Genomic DNA, 17,645 nt, shown 5'->3' with positions numbered 1-17,645 from the left:
TGGTATAAAAAGCATCTTTACTGAACAACTTATGAAAAAGAAAATGCATATCATTTGAGGCCATTAAACAAATTACATTACCGATACTGACAAGAACTCAGTAGAATGTTTGCCAAACATCTTGCCAGTCCACAAAGCATTTGGTGACAAATATACCAAACAGGTCACATTACACAAGCAACCCTTTAAAAAAAGTCAGTATAAAAATAGCAAATTTTCTAACTGCTCTTCCCCATCCATTTTTCAAAATGCCTAAATGACAAGCATTCCTTCAATCACTTTTCAGTCTCATTCTCAGGTTCACTGTCTCCACTGTCACTGTCTCTTCCAGGGTGTTCGGGCATTTTTCGATGTTCATCCACTTCTACCACATTCAATTCTCCTTCCTTCATCATTTCTTCCAGTACCGTATTTTCTTCTTCTGCATCTTCCTGCATGTCTTGCCCTTCACCTTCTACTTCAGACTCTTCAGTTTGAGTCATTTCTGGTTCTTCAATCATGGCAGGTGGGGGCAGTAAATGCTGAATGATTAAAAAGGAAGGATTTTAAGTTTTTACATTTTAGCTTGAAGTGTTCACCTTATAGTTAGGATTTTGCATTAGTTTGCATACCAAGTTAACAACAAAGACTTAAGATTTAAAAGCCTTAATGATTTGTAAGCACTTTACTACTATATAAAAAAAATTAGAATAATCTTAGCTCACAAAACGGTCACCTCAGACATATTTTTTTTCCTGAAAGAAGGGTATTAGCAACTCAGGCCTTCCAATTCAAGGATAGCAAACATGTTCCATTACCCCAAGCAGTCAGACAAGTTATGGTAAATCCCTACTTGGAGCAACATGTGTATTCCTACCTGTAGTAGGATGCTCTGCCTGGCATGCAGCAAAACAACTTGAACGGTGCCCTATTTTGCAAAGCTATCAGTGGTGGACTTAGTGAGTCAGACTGATTTTAGCACAATTCAACACTAAAAGCAGCATAATATCCCCTCTAACTCCAAAGTTAAACATCCTGATAGTGAGGAAAAGGTGTGGCAGATATGGTAAAGTATCCCTATCTAAAAATGCTAAGCTGACACAGCTGACCTGGAGACATATGACTGACAGTCAATCCCTTTATACTACAGAAGTCTAAACCCACTTTCCAATGGTGGGTTCTTCTAACATACCCCTTTTGGAGCATGTGTGGAGATTCCTCCCTTGGTGGGAGGATGTCCCTCAAGGTTACCCCTTGAGGCTGAGTGCAAGAGATTTGCCCACGATCATTGGTATGGGTAACATCAATCTCTACCTAATAATTCTTTCTTTCTTTTGCTAGCTTTATTATAATTGCTTTAATATAATTGCTTTGCTATATACTATATACTATACTATACTAGTAGTTTTAGCTTCTATACTGTGTAGTAAATAATTCTGATTAAGATATTTTTGTCTAAACATTTATCATAATAAATAATTCATTTTTATATAAATATATCTGATTTGCCATCCTTAATCCCGTGAGACAAAGTTGTACAAAGGTTCAATCACATCTCTGTAATTTCTTAGACTTAATCCATTGACAACATCTGGGGCTAAGACTGGATCCAGCTGCACCTTGGCTCCTCTCTGAGGAGGAGTTTAGAAAGCAAGGGGGTCCACCTCATCACTCAATGGGAGTGATCAATCAACTCTCTAATCAACTTTGTCTGAAGCTCCCACTCCACACGTGACACTACTATAATCTCATCTATTACTATTTCAAACTCCTAGATATGTTTAACTTGTTTTTGAGGCCTTTAACAGGCTTGTCTTCAACAACTTATTTCCATAATTTCCCCCTGCAACACCTTATAAAATGCTATGTGACTGTAATCTGTACTTATGCAAGTTTCACACAGAGCTGTAAATGTAGAACTAACAGTAAAAACAATGTTTAGATGTTCAAAGAGTAGTTTGCAAAACATTATAAGCATTCCCCACTTCGGAAAAAAACACCAAGAACACAGAGAGCGGAAATGTAAGTATGGATGCTATACAACTCCAGGCTGTCCAGAAACACTCATACTTCTTGCAGCCTGACATTATTTAATGACATGATGGATATTTCCTTGGGATACTTGTGGATTGTTTTAATTAAATGCAAGCTTGATAAACTTCCCATTGATGATTGTTCAGTTTTGTTTTCCTCAAAAGGCAACTTGGCTTCACATAACAAATTAAGTGTTTAATTACAGTGAAGTCTTACCTTCAATTAGAAGGCACTAACATCACTAAGCATAGACAAATCTTTAAAGCAATTATAACCACTAGCAGAGATATGAAAAGCATTTTTTACAGACTTGGAAGTTATCACAGTGGTCTCTATAATCCACCTGTACATAGAAAACATATTTCCAAACCAGAGATCCTTTAATTAAAAAAAATGCAGTCTTGATGTATGAGACAAATTCGGTCTTCTGTGATTTAGTTAGATGAATGTTGTGCTTTGTGACTACTACTATAAAGACTAGTGTAAAAGAAAAGGAAAAATATTATATTGTACTAAATAGGACAAAAGAAATTTAATGCTTGCTTTGCTTTTTTTCTGTAGTTCACTTCTTGGCTTCCCCTTCAAGGAGAATGTGATTCACTGACACAGTAGGAAAACAGCAGGTTTGTAACTAATTTTAGCTAGCAATGGATAAGATTAGGATGCCAAAAGGAATAACCAGCATTAGCAGAAGGATCAGGTGCATATTTGTCTAACATGTCAAGCAAATCCATTTTCTGGTAATATTTAGATGCTACCATCTGCTTTTCAAGACATGTATACACACTTCCCTGTTTTGACAGGGCTATTCATTTACACCTGAATGTGACCAACTACAGCGTCTAGTAAGTCTTCATCACATAGCATTTTGCACTGTTGAAAGATCTCCAACTATATTAGACAAACTGGCTCCTAAACAAGTCTTATTGTGCTTATAGGACTGGGTTTCTAACAAAACAGTGTGAGTTTCCTTCACTACTATAAAAAATAGTTTGAAGAAGAAGAGATTTCAGTAGTGTCACTTCTCTTTCTCTATCCTCTTTTCTTTACAGCACACAGATAATTAGAGTATTTCCCCAAAATAGTGAGAAAGTATCCTGTCTGGCAGGACAACCTGGCAAAGGCTTTTTCTAGGTAGCAGAATGCTGAAAATTTGGCTGAAGCTGTCTCACAGAAGAAAAAATAAAATAAAATCCAAGAATCACTGGATAAGAATTGTAGAGAAAAATAAATTTTCTATCTGAAAGTCTGAAAATCAGTAGAAGGAGAAGTTTTGGGTTCTGATCTCTACTGATTACACTGTTCCATATTTGATGAAACAGTGGAAGAAAGGAAGAGGATGTAGCACAGAGACATCTTTGCATTACAGAACAAAACCTGTATCTCACAAACAAGAGCCCTGGACTATCTGTTCAAGTATACAGTTACATTCACACTCTCTTCCCACAGCCAGCTAATATAGAGTGAGTAGTATCCTTTCACATCAATTTTGTCTACTTTTGGAAATCTTTCAGAAGAGCAAAAATCAATAAGGGAACTTCAGACTACCGTGAAAGAATAAATTACAAGTAACACCAACAGGATGCACGCCAGACATTGGGTAAAAGCTGATGCAGTCTAGGGGTAGCATTTAAGACCACTCTCCCTTCTGGTTACTGTCAACTATCTGTAGGCTTTACAGATCCAAGTATGCTGAGTAAAGGCAGCTTTCTGCTCACTATACTTACATATGATAACAACGGGTTTCTGTTGGGTTCAGAGATTAAACACTGACAAAACTAGGTACAAAAAGCATCCACAACTGCTTCCAACCCCATGAAATTTTGCTTGGTGCTGAACTAGTGCTGAAAAAAAACTGCTCCAGAACAAAAAATGCTACAGCTGAGAACCAGCCTGGAAAATACAGTGATTTAACATAGTTAAAATGGTTTCAAGACATGATCTGGTCTTTCAAAACATTATTGCAACATGCAGTGGTGTTATAATCCCACTAGCTGCACTTACCTGAAATATAACACACAAGTTTAATTTCAAGTAAATACTGAACAAGCTAGTTCTTTAGTATTAATGGATAGTATTTTTGGCCCAGACAGAGCCATGTCTACCACCTGGCATCAATTACTACTAGTGACCTTAAACTAGGGCTCAAATTTCTAGAAGATACAGCTTTTGCTACTGCAAGATTTTGAAAGAACTCAATATTCTCACTCCCAGTCACAAACACTTCTTGAATTTGAAATATAACAGGAACAGTCTCAAACCTCAACAGCTTCTCATGCCACTTATCAAAAAACAATTTTATTTTAAGTGTACATTTGCCAAGAGTTAGAAGGGCCTTACCTGTTGATGGTGGCGAGTACTCTGAATCATATGCATATACATATTGTACACAAAGTTAGCCATTTGAGGCATGTTCTTAATAACATGTATTTGGTGAGATGGTCTTTCTCCATTCTAAGGAAGGGGAAAAAGGTTGACATTCAGCAAACAAAGCAAAGCAACCATTATTCAAAGGTTATTTAACTATATTAGAAAACATAAGCCCCAAGAAGTTAAATACTCTTTTTCAAAGAAAAAAAATTGCTGAATTCTTTGGAAAGTTAGCAAGTATAGGTATTACACTTTGGGGAACTGGATTAATAATGATATTGCATACCAAAGAAGAAATTTCAAAAGGAAAGGCTGGATTCTAATTCTTAGTTCATAAAGTACATTTTGGAATTGAGTAATTTAACATACTAAAGGTACAAATAGTTCATGATCAGATTAGGACTTGGCCTACTTGCCCTCTGCAGTCCAGCTCTTTCTTGCTCACACTCACTGACCATGCACATTGCACTCTTGTTGCACAAATGATCTGAAAGTTTCAGCTGAAGGGCTCCTTCCCAAACTTGTCAACAGCATTAAAGACTGGGGAAACATCTGTAAATGAATTTGGGGTACATGCAGGCACCCCTTCTCAAAGCTTCAGGATGCAAAGCAGATATGCTCCTCTGTTTCTTCATTTAGCAGCCTGCTCTGTGTGCCCTGTGCTTAGATGCTGAATACAAACTTTTCCCTAAAGATATTACAAATTAGGTTTTTGTGCTTATGAACCTAGCACAGCAGCCAAACTCTTGCAATTAATTGGTTAAATTGGTTATCCTGAATTATTCAGTTAAATGTAACTTTACGTCTTTGTATACAGAGAAGTGATTAGCTTTATGTGGCTTTTTTGAGAAATAACTTTGTTTCATAGCTAGACCAAAAATGTGTAAGCACTAAAAGCTTACTTATTGATCACAAAAGAAAAATACTGAATCCGTTACACAGGCAGAACAGTTACACTGATAATTAAGTTTTATGGAAACATCAATTAAAACCAGCTAGCATGTATCATGATAAAAATTAACTCAAAGGACATAATTCATAGACTCATAGAATCATTGAGGTTGGAAAAGACCTCTAAGATCAACAAATCCAATAATCAAGTGGCATTGCCAAGTTCACTGCTAAACCATAACCTCAAGTGTCACATCCACACAGCTTTTCAAGGATGGTGATTCCATCACTTCCCTGGGCAGACTGGTCCGCCCCCAAGAGGCAGAGGCACTGGTTTAGCAGAGAAAACAGTTCCATCTTCCATAGCCCATTCAAAAAAAGTAAGCAAACACAAACACCCATTACAGATACCAAAATTCAGTGCAGCTGTTCCTACCTGTCTTGCTGTTGGAAAACATTCTGTGGGAACAATATGGAGGTGAAGCGGTCGAGCTGTGAGTTGGCTGAAAGCTGGAGTTAGTTCAAAACAGTTCTGAAATAGTGATACCCTTGCAAAGATATAAAGTCCAAGTCTGGCTCTTGACATGGCAACAACCAATCGTCGGACATCCCTTCAGAAAACAAAATCAATCATGTTCTTTTTCACTGATAAAACAGTTGCAATAAAAATAACTAAAAGTACACTAAAGTCTCAATTAAAGGAAATATAAAATCATCTGCTAAAATACTATTCTGTCTTTAGTTTTTTCCCTACATACTGTTTCAACAGCTACCAAACCCTAGTACCACTATATAGAACCATATATATATTTAGGTCCATTGAATCAATAAAGATATGAAAAAACACCCTTTACTATCTTCCTACACCTCACAAGTAAAGTTGAGAGTAAGCATTGAGAACAAATCCCAACACCATTTTTTTATCACCGAATGAGTAAAGATGAATTTGATAACTCATCTAACTATTGCTGATTAGACAAGTCTTCCTCCATCCCATCCCAAAACAAAAGCACAAACATTTAAAACCACACATAATAATGCAACTCATGCAATGATCAAACACTTCTGATGTGAAATAAATAAGTCTCACTTACAGGAAAGGATTTATTTAAATTTAAGCCTGCATTTGCTCAACAAACATCACAGTCTTAACATTCTACTTGAAACCAAGTTCAGCCTATCTGTAGTAATACAAACTAATTATAGTATAAGAGCCATTACTAAAGGATTAAGTGATCATGAAGAGGGTACCAGACATTTACAAAAGGACGTATGTCTCAACTTCATTATATATATAGCATTAAACTTCATTTCTACTACATACCCAAATAATCTAACACTTCTGTATAAGGTACTATAAACATTTCTGTATCTGACACAGAGAACACGTACTTCAATGACACTACAAAAGGTGTTCTTACTTACCTAAGGTGGCCTACAGCTTTGGTACGCACTAGTGAAAGGAGAATATAATCATTTTGTTGACCCTGAAATCTGTCCACAGTTGTTACCTAGAGAATCAAAAACCAAGAAAAAAACCTCCATAGGTTAATCTTTGCAATTTCACTTAAAACATGACACTAAAATTTTAACATCAACTTTGGACTGAGATTGCAGTAAACAAGAATAGAAAAGAAAATGCTTTAACTGTTTTAGTTGGTCTCTAACCAAAAAGCCTGGAGTTTTTTTGCAAGATGTTAGAGGAGTTGTCTGACTATATACTATTTTTTTTTTTTTAAATTCAGACAGCTAGCAGTGGGGTGCTAATACCAAAAGATTACAGAAGGTCATTGGCTTTATAATACAGTTTTAACCTGCAGAATTAGCACCAGACTTTAATAACTATATTCTTTATTTTTTTCGTCAGACTCGTCATATGTTTTATCAAATAATTTCCACGCTGAATGGATCTTTCTAAAGGTGTAGTTTTGGGGATTGCTGTTTCTATTGAGGACAAAATAAATGACAAAGCAGAGTTATTCTGTCCCATGTAGCCTGTAGTCTTTTCACCTTCACCGATTTCACTCTGTCAAATTACCAACAGGCAGAAACAAAGGCACTAATTACGAAATTCCATAGAACATAGATTAATAAATGTGTAGTAAACCATAGAATACTTGCACAGGTAGCTGTGAATCTATTAAATTAGTCTTATTGACAGTATGACAATTTAAAAACACAGAAAGCAGAACCACTCCAATGACTAATGTATTTTCAAAGTCACCTTGTTTGGCCGTCCAATCAGTGGATTATTTCCACACCGCTGATTAATGACATCACGGATCAGGTGTTTCTGTCCATTGTATGTTGTCAGGATACTTATCTTGTCTGCAGGATAACCAAGTAGGCACATATACATGAAAACTGCCACAACATACTCTGCTTCACCAAGGTTCTAAAGTTTAAAATGAGAGAAAAAGAAAAGAAAAAAATAGAAGACAAAAAAAGGGTTACCCAGCCTGTAAGGTTAAAAAGAATAACACCTGTGACACTGTCACATATTTAGACAAATATCTTAGTGCTGAAACGTCTCTAGATCTGATAATTCTTTCCTCACTTCATACAACATTTTGAAAGAATAAAAGAACCATAAGTAGGTTTAATAACTTTGTTCTAATTCCTCTTCAGAGAACTACTAAAAATATCTACATCAGTACTATTGTTAGGCACCAACTGAAACTTTGCAATATTTAATCAAGAGTTCCAAACAGTCACCCCAAAAAGCTGCAATGAGTCACTCTCCAGTAAACTGAAAGTAAGAACTAGTTGAACTACAATAAAGTCCTTTCATGTATTCATTAGGAGACAGACATCTGGATTATGAAATCCAGTTATTTCTACTTCAGGCCATACCTATTCAATTTCAAATGACCAGCTGTTATTTGTACATTGTAACTTACTTTCGGTGCCCTTACTTTATAAGTCTGTCCCAAAGCACCACCCTTCTGGCTATAGGAAGTTTTGTTCTATTTCCAGACTGAAGTTATTCATAGCCTGTTTAAATCCATTTTCTGTCAACAAAAATTATCTTTCAGGTTAAGAAGTTGTTCTCAAATGCTGACATTTACTCCTGATCTATTTATACTGGGAATTTTATCCCCACTTGGCGCATGTTTGAATAGGCTGGACATACCAGCTTCATTTATTTTTTCTTACTAAGTGGGCTCTGCATTACTTGGAAAATGCAGTTGCCAGGCATATCGAACACCTGTGGGTGTAAAGCTATTCTACAAATTTTAATCCCGTCTAAGTCTGGAAAGAAAAGCCCAAATTCACAAAGAGAAATAATACATGCTGGCAATCTCTTATCTCATGAAAAACCATGCAATGGCACCAATATACTCCACCAAATATCTTGCAATGCTTAAGATCCTGGAAAAAAAAAAGTAATAGTAGGAAGAAATAGAGAAGTTTGCACACGAAAGCACTGTTGTAATGACAAATGTGTTCTGTGTCCTCATATCAGTGTTCTTAATCTTCTTTAGCTAAAGAGTGGTCTAAGCAGTGCTCATACTCTCAGTTATCAGGCACTCCTTTCAGCTGTTCATCTTCCGCTGGACAACTTTTTACTACTTCTGCATTACAGTTTAAAAAACAAAATCAAAAGAAACTCTCCGAACAATTTTGTCCTCAATCTAGAAGTGGGATAAAGTGCATTATGATTCACCATTGCTTTCTTCACTGACAGCAAAATAATTTGTATTAAAATACATTGAGAGGAACCAAAGCAAAACCTACGAATATATTTCACACCTTTTTTAAAAACAGATTAACATAAGTCTCAGTGATCTTCACAGGGAAAAAATGAATATTAATATTATTATTTAAAAGTCTATTGTTTGCTTTCCATAACATTAAGCAAAATATAAGGTGTTAACTCCATGTTTGAATTATACTCCTTAACCTGCACACAGCTCCAGCTTCTAACTTTTCCAAAACTCAAGCTTGGTATTCTAGGCACCAGAGTCTGTTTCATCACTGCTTTTAAAACAAGAAAAATAAAAGGAATGAAAATATAAGCATCTTATTACAAGTGTAAAATGTTTTCCCAGTTTAAGGGAAATAGATGGAGACTGTTGTTGATGGTTTGATTTGAAAATTTAGCTGAGAAACTCCAAGATCAAGGGTTTTTTTGCAATGTACTTAAGCCTCAATGCTTCTCTGCCTCATGTATATTTCTTGCACTACTGTTTTATTCTTCTATGAATGGACCCTTTTGCATTCCTACATATAAATCAAATCAATACAGCGACTCATAAACTCAAATATGTGCCACCAAGCAAACTTTGATTCTTCATGTTCAGGTTAAATGCTACTTTTTATTTCACTATCATACAGCCGAATTGCAATGACTTTAATTTCCCTTAGGTCAAAATGACATTTTGTAATGAATTACACACTAAATCTCATCTCTCCCATAAAAATGAGAAAACAGATATAAAAGTCCTTCACTGAGCAAAAAATACCACATATTATGTTATCATTTTCAACATTCAAAACTTATTAACAGGAGGAAAAAATCACACATACACATGACTCTGATCTGAGAACATGAACTAAACATCAGTTTACTGTATTTTGATAGTCTGTCTTCACTGCAGATCTACTAAGCCATATTCAGAATAAAAGAATTATACATGTAATATTTCTCTTACCTGATAGAAATATGGATTGGGTTCAGACTCTCCTACGCCATTGAAGTCTTCTACATTTATAAGCTGGAAGTCGTACAAAAACCCAGCATTGGCTGTTCTGAACTCCGGCAGAAGCTGCACGTGAGGCAAGTTACCCAGATTCTTGTAACGCCAGTTGTAGAGGTTACACAAACTGTTCAAAACCACAGAGACAAACCCCAAAGAGTTAGTTTTGGGTTCTTGAACTCATTCAAAATAGTTCACATGCACACAACCCCTTGCTTTCAAGATTAGTGCTTCTGTAGGCTTTCAATGAAAAGAATAACTTTGCAGGGCAGCTGTACATATATAAATGAATTTATTTAAACAAGCTATCCAGCAATGTTACTTTTAAGTTGTGATTCTGTTTGGTTCTGTCTCACAGAAAACTTCAGATTTCACTGCAGTGTGGCACACACAGCCTGAAGTCTGTTCTACTTGATCAGCGTAAAAATTTTGCAAAGAATTCTAGTGGAAATTTTCATGAGTAACAGAACTTAAGGAATATTAATTCTTCTTTACAAAACAGGAGTAAGGAAAAAAAAGCATTTTCTGCATTAACAGTTATAGAACTTCTTACTGTAAAAAGAAATTTATTTTGTTACTTATTTTGTGTATTGCCATGTATTAATATAAGACATGAAGGGAAAGAACCAAAATCTACCTAATTCTGAATCATCTCTGGTGTTTATAGGACAGTAATACAACCAAAATGCCTCACTCAGAAATGCATAACAATATCCAGACCAGATAAAGTAGTAGATAATTCATGGGTAAGCTACCTCTGATCAAAAAGGACAAAGCATAGGAAGGTATGGAAAAAAAGCCTTGATCAAGAAATTAGTTGCAAAATGAAGGAATTCTTGTGCTATCTTATCACTAAAAAATTCACTGAGATGTTGTGAAATAGTAGATGGCAAAATAAATGTCATTTACCATTATACTCAGATAGAATTTGCATTTTAAACTGTCATTCATAAGACTAGAAAATAATATTCTACCCTCTCAACATTTCCTACTTGAAAAAAATGAAGTTCTCCTTCATATTGTTAACTACATTTCATGCCTAAAATAAAGATTTACAACTAAAAGTAGCAAGATTTTATATAGAGTAATTTTCTCTTATTTGGTTTTATTTTTCCTTCTTAATATAACACCACAACTATGCAATTTACACAATAAATAAATCTGATATTTAAATTACCACAGTGAAATGACAAATACTTTGATAAAAAAGAAAAGTTATTTTACTACAGAGATGCAGTATCTCCTTTAATATAAAAAAAGGCTTTATGGTCTTGTGTGGACAATCTAGATGGCCCCAATGAAAGATGCAGCTCTACCGAAATACTACAAGAAAAGTACCCTTTTACAGAATTAAGGGAAATATATCATCATCATGGCTAGGCTTCGCGAACGAAGATTTGGGAAGGGCTCTACCCACTTTTCTTGCAAGCGCGTTGGTGGCTAAAAAGGCCAATACGAGAAAGGCACGTCCGGTTGCAAAAGACACAGCAGAAAGACTCCTTAGATGGTATATTCTGCAAGGCACGATTCTTTCTGCATTGTCTTTTCTCCTCAAGAGTGATCCTGCATGCTTTCTCAAAAGCATCAGCAGCGTTATAAATGGTCTGTCTCCAGGCCTCCCAATTACAGGCCAGAGTAGACCAGTTATGGTGATCAATATGCCCGAGGCTGAGTTGTTGCTTCAAGGAGTCCTTGTATCTTTTCTTTGGGGCTCCTCTCTTGCGGCAGCCGGTGGCAAGTTCACCATAAAGCAGGATCTTAGGGAGGCGGTGGTCCTTCATCCTGGAGACGTGCCCTGCCCATCGCAGTTGCGTTCTCAGTAACATGGCCTCAATACTTGTGAGTGCTGCCTGTTCAAGAACAGATGTATTGGTCACATAATCTGACCAGTGGATGTTCAGGATTGTACGGAGGCAGCGTTGATGGAAGCGTTCTAGGAGACGCAGGTGATGGCGGTAGATGACCCATGTTTCGGAACCATAGAAAAGAGTAGACAGCACTATGGCTCTGTAAACACTGATCTTGGTACTTTTCTTCAAGTGTTTATTACGCCATACTCTTTTATGGAGTTTTCCAAAAGCACTATATGCCTTCGCTAACCTGTTGTCTATCTCCCCGTCAATCTTACCATCCGAGGAGATGAGGCTGCCTAAGTAATTAAACTGTTGGACTGATTTGAGTTCTGATTGGCCGATGGTGATGTGGATAGAGGACTTCCTGAGGTGCAGGTTGATGGAGAACTTCAGTCTTCTTTAAGCTGACTTCCAGCCCAAAGAGCTCAGCAGCATCTGCAAAGCAGGATGTTAAACGCTGCAGGGCTGCTTCTGTGTGAGCAACAAGGGCAGCATCATCAGCGTAAAGCAGCTCCCAGGCAAGATGGTTTAGGGTCTTAGTGTGGGCCTTCAGTCGCCTTAGGTTGAATAGGCTTCCATCAGTACAATATCGAATGTAGATACCGTCCTGATCATCGAGGTCTGCCGTGGCCTTTGGAGCATCATGCTGAAAAAGACTGTGAATAGCGTAGGAGCGAGAACGCAGCCTTGTTTCACACCATTCTTTATTAGAAAGGGCTCAGAAAGTGTGTTGCCATATCTGACTTGGCCGTGCTGATCCTCATGAAGTGAGATGATCATTTTAAGGAACTTGAGGGGACAACTTAAACGTTCCAAAATCTGCCAAAGACCTTTTCTGCTCACAGTATCGAAAGCCTTGGTGAGGTCGACAAAGGTTACATAGAGACCTTTGTTCTGTTCCCTACACTTCTCTTGCAGTTGTCTGAGAACAAATATCATGTCTGTGGTGCTCCTGTTGGCTCTGAAGCCACACTGACTTTCAGGTAGAATTTCTTCTGCTATAGCGGGTATTAGTCTGTTCAGGAGTATTCTTGCCAAGATTTTGCCAGCAATGGAGAGCAGAGTAATACCACAGTAATTTGAGCAAGGGAAATATATACTCAACACTAAATAAATCAAATCTTTATTTAACCTTTGTCATGGTTTCAGCAGGCCCAAAATCCAATTCTGATTCCTAGCCCCCCACCCACATCTCAACCCCATGTGAGATGGGTTTTCCAGACAAAAACACGAGACTCAATATGGGGGGAAGGAATATATTACAAAGACTATACACGTGAATAAATACTATAATACATTACAAACAATCTTAACTCTATATCTATCTCTACCATGACAATAATATTTACAATGGGCCAAATCTCTTCTCCCTCCAAATAAAAGTCCAGGAGAGAAGAAGAAGACAAGACCCCTTCCAGTCTGTGAGCAGCAGGTCTTCCTCTCTAGGCAGCAGGCTCTCTTCTTCCACCAGAAACAGTTGCTGGCTCTCTGCCAGCACACACGAGGGAGGTTTCCAAGTCTCTCTCGGCCCCCGTCTCCAAACAAGGGGTCTTTCCATGGGCTGCGTAACCCCAGACACGGCCGCTACACCATGGTCATATCACGAAGCACCGGGGTCTCCGTGACGGTCTGGTATCCTCAGGGGAAATCAAGCCCCTGTGCAGAGCTCCCATGCTCTGCCTCAAAGATGGCTGCCAGCTTCTCTGAAGCTGGAGCAGGGGGGGCCAAGGTCACCCCACACACACACACATTCCTTCGGCCGTCCTGGCTTATCTCTCAGGAGGCCATGAGCTTCCTAGCTCCTCTCAGCAGTGCATATTGCACTTTAGGACTCCTCTCAGTCCACCACCCCCTCCTCTTTCTCGGAGGGGTCTCTAGTGAGTTTGGGGGTTTTGGTTTGAGCAGGGGGTCTTTCCATGGGCTGCGTAACCCCAGACACGGCCGCTACACCATGGTCATATCACGAAGCACCGGGGTCTTCGTGATGGTCTGGTATCCTCAGGGGAAATCAAGCCCCTGTGCAGAGCTCCCATGCTCTGCCTCAAAGATGGCTGCCAGCTTCTCTGAAGCTGGAGCAGGGGGGCCAAGGTCACCCCCCACACACACACATTCCTTCAGCCGTCCTGGCTTATCTCTCAGGAGGCCATGAGCTTCCTAGCTCCTCTCAGCAGTGCATACTGCACTTTAGGACTCCTCTCAGTCCACCACCCCCTCCTCTTTCTCGGAGGGGTCTCTAGCGAGTTTGGGGGTTTTGGTTTGTCCAGTTCTTACCCTCCAAAACTCTGTTCCTGCTGCTGGCTCGGTTCTACTCCTGCTGCTGCTTCTTCCTTCTCTTCAGACATCTCTGTGTCTTCCATGCAGCATACCGGCTTCTGCTGCTTCTTTTGGTCCTTATCAGCTGGCTCTTTGCCACTGCTCTTCGGACGCTGCTGTGTCTACTGCTGCTCCGTCTGCTCCCAGCGTCTCCCAAGGCTGCCTACCGGGAGAAATTCTCCCAGCTCTTAGCCACAGGCACTCAGCCCAGTTCTGAGTCCCTGCAGCCCCCCAACCGGGGGCTGGGGGGGGCAGAGGCCCCCAAGGGGCCGGAGCCCCTTCTCCTCGTGGCCTCTACAACATGGCCACTTCTTCTTCTCAGCACAAGAACCACTGCTTCCTTTTCGGTCTCCAGAGATATGTTTATATTTTGCAGGAGCACTGATTGGTCAAGCCCCAAGGGTCACCACCCCCTGGTGGTTACCACTTTCTTAGTTTCAGGGGGAAAACCTGGTTCAAACCACTACACCTTGAATATATTAAACGTTAGTTTAGAAAAGGAAGCTTCTGCAAGGAAGTCTCAGTTGTAAAAGAAACCCAAACACTTAAGACTATTAAATTCCTTTAAATATAATTTTCATTGAAGTACTCATGCAACAGCAGAGTACTACTATATAAAAATAACAATGAAGAAAGAAATCTGATTGCTTCTCAGCAAAGTAAAATCTGCCTTCCTAGTCTAAGCTGAAACAAATGGAACAAAACAACTAAATTCCAGTTTTGCAAACTTCTGTCCTAACAATAAAATATAAAGTTTCCAAAATTATATGTGCACTCCTCTCATTTTTAACCTGGTATTTCCATACAAGCTAGACATGCAATCTGCTGTCTCACCTCGCTCTTGCTCTTCCTTGCGCATCCAAATCAACAGTTGGCACTCCAACACGAACAAACCGTGTAAAAAGAGACTGCTCCATGTTGGAGTATTTTTGAAAAGCCATGTTCTTAATGACTGGTGGCAACTGATGATGGTCACCAATCATAATCCACCGCTTTAAACGACTGAATCCATCCTGGGGGTTCTAGAATTAAAAAATTACACTACTGTAACTATTATGACATAATCCAGGCATTCAATTAAAACACATTAATAGTTAAATTGGCTGCCTTTGTCTAATCTCTAAATTCCAACATTTAAGTTACACTGAACTGTAGTCATTTTAAAGACTATTAGCTTCTTTCCAATCAGAGAGTAGAATTCTAAATAAAGTCTTTTTTCTTATAAAACAATAGGTACCTTTATCTGCTAAAATTAGTAGAGAAATACCAGGATAAATATCATATTACATTGCTTTAAAGGCCAAAAGTAACACATTGTCAGAGAACAAAAGGAAGAACTACAATTATAGACACTAGAGTAGTAAAAAAACCTGGTTACTCCATAGGAGTATTACCCTAGAACTGTCCTTTGAACTTTACTTTCAGGATTCTGAGGTACTGAATATGAAGCATCTGAATGATGACTGATGCATCTGAAACAGTTTAAGTGCTCAGATGTCTGAGGCACAAACTTAACCTGCCTTTCAAGTGTCTCTGTAGTTCATGTGCTTCACCTCATTACCTCTGTAATTCTTACATGGCCTCTTCCATGACCAGGATGTGCCTCTAACTAATTCTCATCTTGGCTCTTGGACTGAATTCTCTTCAGTATGTTTCGTATATCTCTTTCCAGTTCTGTACCATCCTTTGTGCACCTATGTTACATACTGACAGACTTCATGAAAAAATATAGGGACATAAAAGGAAAAGATTGTGCAGGTAACTTTATCCAAGAATTAGAATCCTGAAGACTTTCACCTGCCAGACCCTCATTTCTTACACACTCCTGTGATATTTTCCTTTCCCCATGGGAGCACTATTCAAGACAGAACCTAAAGTTCTTTTTCTTGCCACTTGAAGTGGAAGAGCTCTGAAAACGTTTCTGATCAGACAGCAAGGAATGAAAACTGAACTGTGGACTGTCCAACTCATCAAGCCTGAAAATGCCTTAGTAAGAAAGAGTATGAAAATTATTTTTATTGGCATTTCACCCCCTCCTGAAAGCTTACAGCTTTGGAGAAGATCGAGCATTCTACATAGTCATTCTGCTCTTAGCAGCAATTTTAATCTTGGACAGAGAGCTCACCAAACAAAGCAGTTTTTAAAAATTTCTCTCTGAATTGCAGCTGAAGAAATCAAGTGCTGCTACTCTGGAAGCCTAGATTTTTAGGTTTTGTTAAAAAAAAAAAACCACTCAATTTTCAAGGACTATTTGGATGGCTCATGTAAATATACTAATGGAATCCCCCAGAATATGCCTCTCTGGTGAAACAGTCTGCTTTAATTACACAAACTCTTCAGTTTCTGCATTTCTGATATACACTTATTTTCCCTCACTGGCCTGATGTAGCTGGTTATTCAATGCTCATTCAAGCATTTAAAAAAACCTGTAAGATGCTTATTTCACTAAATAAAATAATTTCATAATCAATGTGACAGTTCTTACTGCCTACTCAAATAGCAAATATCAGTTCTGAGTTACTTTCTGCACAAGATATTTTCCATTTTAATATTCACTGTTGTTCAAGAACATAGACTCTTGTTTATCATTTTCTGAAATATGTTTTATGTTTCAAGTCTAACCTGCAACAGGAGAGGTATAAAGGTTTCTATTTCCAGGATCTGAGCGGACTCTTCCATTAAGATGTTGTCATACTGAGAAAAAAAAAAGTAAAGAGATGTCCATACAGACAGAAATACAAATTAATGTAGTTATTCAGCCTACCATTATTCATTCTGTTTTTGATGGCTGGAACAGTTACAGCAGGAATAGACAAAATATCAGTATTACCAAATGGATGCAATCCTACCACATCAATGGCAGATCCATCCGTACCAATCAGGGCTTACATCTAGAAGGAATCCATGACTGAACTACATTACATGCTTCCTATACGCCATAACCCATCTGCAAGAGAAAAGCTTTCTGCTGTGGAGCAAACTAATTTGGTATCTTTGCACTGAAGCTGAAGAGGAGCCATTTTGTGATCCAATACACTGCATTATCAGCAAAAGAATTACTGGTGTCTGGCTTTTGTCAGAAAAGAAGTCTGCACTGAATTAATAGTTATGATTACCACTGCAGAGTGAAAACAGCATTGCATCATGGTTCTTTTTCCTCAAATGGTTAATTCTTTAGGTAACCAAAGTTCTAAAGGCCATGCTTTTCATCCCAATTCTGTCTCTATTTTATTAATCCTATCACTGCTGCTTATCATTGAATATAGCAAAACTAACTTTTTTTTTTGGAATGCACTGTTAAGCATTTTTCATATATACAAGAACTTGAAAATTATTTCATCTCACATAAGTTATATTTTTCTTCGTTAAAATTACAAATGGAAACACACTGGTAAAAAAATGCAACTCAAAATAATCTAGCTGCCTAGATTTAGGGCAGATAAAAAGGTTTATACAGGGCTGGGGGGGACCAGCATCAAAATCAAGTAGTATAGTAACACTAGTA

At 38.1% G+C, this 17,645-nt stretch overlaps 1 protein-coding gene across 1 annotated transcript in view; it reads right to left on the bottom strand.

The window, feature by feature from the left end:
• Window positions 1-17,645, bottom strand: part of AQR (aquarius intron-binding spliceosomal factor) — a 54,492-nt gene continuing 36,847 nt past the window's right edge. Inside the window, exons 28-35 of the mRNA XM_027709151.1 lie at window positions 16,763-16,834; window positions 14,975-15,162; window positions 9,930-10,101; window positions 7,499-7,669; window positions 6,700-6,785; window positions 5,711-5,885; window positions 4,354-4,467; window positions 1-521 (exon numbers count right to left, since the gene is read on the bottom strand). Coding sequence (XP_027564952.1) covers window positions 276-521; window positions 4,354-4,467; window positions 5,711-5,885; window positions 6,700-6,785; window positions 7,499-7,669; window positions 9,930-10,101; window positions 14,975-15,162; window positions 16,763-16,834 — 1,224 coding nt within the window. The 3' untranslated portion in view covers window positions 1-275. The remainder of the gene's footprint in view (window positions 522-4,353; window positions 4,468-5,710; window positions 5,886-6,699; window positions 6,786-7,498; window positions 7,670-9,929; window positions 10,102-14,974; window positions 15,163-16,762; window positions 16,835-17,645) is intronic.

The sequence above is a fragment of the Neopelma chrysocephalum genome, unplaced genomic scaffold (assembly GCF_003984885.1).
Source record: "Neopelma chrysocephalum unplaced genomic scaffold, ASM398488v2 Primary Assembly neopelma1_24, whole genome shotgun sequence".
NCBI classification, from domain to species: Eukaryota; Metazoa; Chordata; class Aves; order Passeriformes; family Pipridae; genus Neopelma; species Neopelma chrysocephalum.
This window is presented reverse-complemented; position numbering and strand designations above follow the sequence as displayed.